At 54.4% G+C, this 5046-nt stretch overlaps 1 protein-coding gene across 1 annotated transcript; it reads right to left on the minus strand.

Annotated features, from left to right (window-relative positions):
- Positions 1-2816: 2816 nt before the first annotated feature.
- On the minus strand, positions 2817-5040 carry LOC127751717 (uncharacterized). The gene is made up of 3 exons (XM_052275700.1): positions 4969-5040; positions 3905-4390; positions 2817-3832 (listed from the first exon to the last, which is right to left on the minus strand). Exons 2-3 carry the CDS (start codon positions 4337-4339, stop codon positions 3026-3028), a joined length of 1242 nt encoding a protein of 413 aa, XP_052131660.1. The 5' UTR covers positions 4340-4390; positions 4969-5040; the 3' UTR covers positions 2817-3025.
- Between the last annotated feature and the right edge of the window lie 6 nt (positions 5041-5046).

Raw genomic sequence — 5046 nt, forward strand, 5'->3', positions numbered from 1 at the left:
AATGGCGGCCATTTTCCAAGATGGCTGCTGAATTATCACTTAGGCCCCTATTGAACGCTTGCTACACTCGATGTGGTCCGATCTGTAAGAAGTAAAGGTCGTTTCCAATAGAGTAAGGTGTGGGGATCATGATGCCGCAGTCGGATTTCGAATATTGTGTCCGGATTCTGAGAAATTGCTCGACAAAGTAATTTACACTTTTGTTATAAAAGGTTCATCTTTGGTTTTTCGGCTATCAATCGAAAAATCAATCTTTAGGTACCAATGTGCAAGTGTGCCAAGTTGCATGCTTCTACGCAAAAGTGCAGTTCAAAATTACAAATCGACCTATCCTACCTCCATTAACTAAGGCGGTTACTCATAGAACATCTAGAGTTTACAGTGTAGAGGGGCAGAAACACGGCTCTGTCACTCCGCTTCAGCCTGGGGCTCCCAAATCCTGGACCCACGGGTACTCGGGTATCCTCGATAGGACTGGGTGCTGTGTGCTATGGGTAACAGTGGGAGCCGTACTTCAGCCCGCTGCAGCGAACTGGCACACGCGCCTGTAGCTGAGGTCTTCGGCCGAGCGTCGACGAGATCCTGGGGGGCGGCGACCGTCTCATCCGATTGTACGCGCCCGGGTCAGCCTCGTCGATGGTCGGGTACGGCCCGGGGTACGTCCGCAGCATCTGCAGCTGCTGAGCGGGGACCCCGCTGGGAACACCGGAGCTCACGCAAGGAAAATCGGAGAGCACATGTAAACATGCGCAGACAAGTGAAATGTAAATAATAATGCTTTGTACCAGAGTTTCAATTGAGTAAAAGTACAGTAACGAGTTTTCATCGTGAAGAATGTTGAGAAAAAGGTTCAGGTTATTTCCGCAGTTTGAACTCTGCGAACGAAAATGCTGACTCGGGCTGCGGTCAGGAGCAGGGGCAATAAGAGAGGATACCTTGCGGGAGCTTGGCGCCTGCGAAACTCAGGGTAGGCCAGGCCGCAGTACACGCGTGCACTGTAGGCAAGATGTTGCCTACCTATCAGGCGCTATGAGAGCTGGCGTATGGCTTAACTTGCCTGTTTCGTAACAGTTAACAAAGGGTGTGTTTTCTAGATGGTCCGTAACGTTCAATGTGTGCACACTGACACGACACCTGACCCTTCCCATCTACGTAAGCTCTAGCTCGCTCCAGCTCCTCGACGAAAAGGCTCCCTTCTGTTCGGCCCCGTGTTAAAATTTGGGGAACTTAATCAAAGCAATGTTTCCTTGCACGCACGTCCCTGTAGCTGCTTTGTGACTCAACTCCCACCTAGAACACGACCAGACAATGCACCAACTACCTTGGGGAAGTTTCTGCGCCGCATGTTGTCCAGGGCCTCTTCTGGTCCGCACTGCTCCGGGACGGCCTCGTCGCGCGACGTCACATTCACGTCCCGAGGCCCGACGAACGAGTGGAGGTGCGCCGGCGGGGAGGCCGGCGGCGACGTCTGCGGCGCCACGAGGATAGGATGTCCACCACGCTGGGCTGCAGGTCCAGGTGGACGCTCGTGGTGCTGCGGCGGCGCTCCCTGCCGGCGGCCGGTACGTCGGGCTCGTCGGCCGACACAGCCTCGCCGCGCTGCAGGGACGGCCTCGAGCAGAGCGCCGGCGTGGACCTGGTCATGCCCGCCGTGGAGCTGGGCGCGTCCTCGGGCTGAGTACCGCAGCGAGTCGTCTCGTCCATGGACTTGCTAAGCTCGATGGGGAGCTGGCGCAGCACGGAGGACGACCGGGCGCCGGGGGTCGCGCCGATGGCCACGGACACCTTCTGCACGGCGGGCTTGGCCACCGGGCTGGCCGTGCGGGGCTGGTCCAGGGACGAGCTCGCGGACAGGGGCGCCCGGCTGCTCGGCCGCCGCCCACGCCGGAGGAAGCCGGGCGAGCAGCGCTGCACCACCTCCTGGGCCACCCAGTCGCGCACCTTGCTCATGGAATGTACGTCGGCGGTGTCGTCGCGGCTCGTCCAGGCGCGGCCCATGCGGCTGGTGCTGCGGCTGGCGCTGCGCACCGCCTCGTACAGGTCGTCCTCGCTATCGGCCCACGGGTGGCCACCCGAAGGCGCGGCCGCCCCCGCGCCCTACGCCTGGCGCCGCCCTGGCCGCGCGCGCAGCAGCCGTCCTGATCGTCCCGGTCGTCGAGGTCTTCGTTCTTATCGGCGTCCGGCCAACGCGCGGGCTGCGGTTCCGTAGGTGGCCGAGTGCGGGTGGTAGGCATTCGTCTTGACGCGCGCCGCGCCCACCGCCTTGTGCGGCCGACCCGACCGCCGGCCAATGTAATGTTATATCAAGTGTTAAGCCAAGCCGAACGCGCAAGCCCAAGCCCAAGCCGAAACTCAAGCCCGATGCGACGAATTTTTCGGATTAAAGTAATGCCAGTAACACAGAATTCTTGCCCCAGTAGCACAAATGCACTTAAATACACACTAGCTGCGGCAAAGCGCGTAAAAATGAACTCTGAATACAACAAAAACATTACTTCACTCCGAAAAATTCGTCGCATCGGGCTTGCGCGTTCTGCTTGACTTAACTTCATATGACATTAGCGGCTCATGGCTTCAAACATTTACTATCGCTTTTAGACAAGAATGCCTGAATAATGTGTAACTATTTGCGAGAAAAGACTCTGATCTTTTTGAACTTTACTGGTGATCGTTGTCCCCCGCTTGCGGTGCCCTCCACAGTCCACAGGGGAGGCTCCAAAGCCGAGGACGACCAACATTCAGTGGCTCCGCTCGGGCTAACCCAGGCATAATGGCTAGATCTAGGCGATCGGGCAATGTATTTAGGAAAAATGTACACCATAAAAGTAGTGCCCTTTTATTAACGCAAAGCACAAGTTAAACTTTAAAACTAATGAATTTTCAAATTGTGAATTACCTTTAGAGCACTTAAACAAATGATCAATAAATAACTGGTTGGAAAACGACGGGAAGTGTAAACTTGCTCACTTTTACAACCACCGCCACGTTAAAGAAGATGGTTACAAGTACACTTTAGATGTTCTCCCTAGGATGCTGGCACGTTACACTTCCTGCAGACCACTTGGACGTGCGCAGGCAAGGATCTTCCTATGGTCTGACACTGCAACAGGCAGCCAGCGACCTGCTCTGTGCATGGGTCGATTGCAGGACGTACAAGGAAAAGCCGCCGCAAGGCTCGCAAGCCACACGCCGCCAAGTCTTCGCCCAGGTCGGGGTAGTAAAATGATTGTTTTCTACTATCACTGACGCTACAGTATATGCAGAGGTGCTGCACTGATGAGGCGTAGGCGCGGATCAGTGACATCATTGTGTCCTTGCGGCGAGCATTGAGGGCCACGCTAAGCCACCGCAGGGCGGTGTGCTGTGAGGGGGCGAAGGTCAAATTTGGACCTTTATAATCGTTTACCTCCAGGCTGCGCAGCCTAGACATCCGCTCCAGACATCGCATTTGATTTTCTTTTGGGAAAGTTATCTTAAGCTCCTCGAGCTGCAACGGGAGGTCCGGGTACTCCAGGGATTTATCGTCAACACATGTTACGGCCAGTCTTTTCAGTGTCGTCATTCTCTCAACTTCCACCATCGACTGAACTTTGCACTTGCCCGTGATCTGCAGTTCCTCGAGCTGCGGCGCGACGACGCGCAGCAGCTCCTCCAGACCATCACCGTGAGAGCACTTTAAGCTACGAGTGTTTCTCCATCGTGGCTGGTTTAGAAGAATGTCATTAACTTTAAATTGGCCATCTTTAAAATCATTTTCAGTTGTCTCTAGAACCGAGATGATTGGCGGTCCCACGAAAACTCCAGAGGTGTCAGGAAAAGCGGCCACGTCCACCTGGCGAGAAGAGAACAGATGTAAACAACACACCGAGGGGATCAGCATCTTGTCGGTCGACTGTTTGCCTACCTTCTCCAGCTGGCCGTCCGCCCGCAGCTGCAGCAACAGAAGCCGCAGGATGTCGCTGAATCCCCCGAGCGGCGCGCTGGCCCGCCAGGCTGCCCCGTCCTCCTCCTCCGCAACCACGCTGCACTTGTTGGCGGTCAGCAAGCGCAGGCTGTCCTCCAGCTGCACCGCCAGCTGCAGCTGCTCCGCCACCGGGTCGCTGCCCTCGGCGCCCGCCGCCGCCCGCTGCACCTGCAGCTCTAGGGCCTCCTCCACCTGGCGCAGCTGGGCGACCGACGAGTCCAGCTGGCGGTTGAGGGCCTCCACGGCCTTGGGCACCACCAGCCGCAGCACCTCCACCACCTTCCGTCCAGCTTCCACGCCCCGCCGCAGCTGCTGGACCTCAGGCTCCTCTGTCCTGGCTTTCTTGCGAGGAGGGGCGCCGTCGTTTTCAATCATCCTGATTGCTAGGATGTTGTCGGGGAGGTCGGTGGGGTCGGCAGCCAGATTCTGAGAGAATGTAGGAGGATGATCACTAATATGCACCTAAATATACAGGGAAAGGGGCATCTTTTGAGAACACAATATATAAGTCCCCCAACTGCCTAAATTATGCCTGTTGTTCAATCATTTTTTGTTCAGTCGAAGTGACAAGTGTGTCCGTTTCAACCAAAGATAAGTTTCTTGATTGATTGGTGGTAATTGTCATGCTTATTAGAGATTATGTACACAGAAGCTTACATGTTTATTGGAATGAATTGTCTGAAAAGTTTTGTTAAAAATTGAGCTATGCCTTATTTATTAGATTGTTGGCTGTACCTTTTTTATGGTACCTATATTCTATGGACAACAAAAATACTCAACAGCCCAATAGCCATACACAAGTCTACATGTTTGAGAAACGAAAAGTGAGTAGTTAATTGTTAAATAGACTCATTTTGCTATTTCTTTACCACTTAGCAAAGAGGACGAGAAAGACGGTGAGAATAACTTGCATAGCAATGGGGCATACATACCAAAGTAGGGGTCACATGCGGTAAACTCAACAGCAAGTGAAACTGCAACTGCTTTCTATTTTATTTACTAACCTTTCTGCAAGTTGGGCACTTGCTATCCAAGGCAGGATTCTGCACACATTCTTGACAAACGGTGTGCCCACAAGGCAA

Source organism: Frankliniella occidentalis, unplaced genomic scaffold (assembly GCF_000697945.3).
Source record: "Frankliniella occidentalis isolate FOCC.00 unplaced genomic scaffold, Focc_3.1 Scaffold769, whole genome shotgun sequence".
NCBI classification, from domain to species: Eukaryota; Metazoa; Arthropoda; class Insecta; order Thysanoptera; family Thripidae; genus Frankliniella; species Frankliniella occidentalis.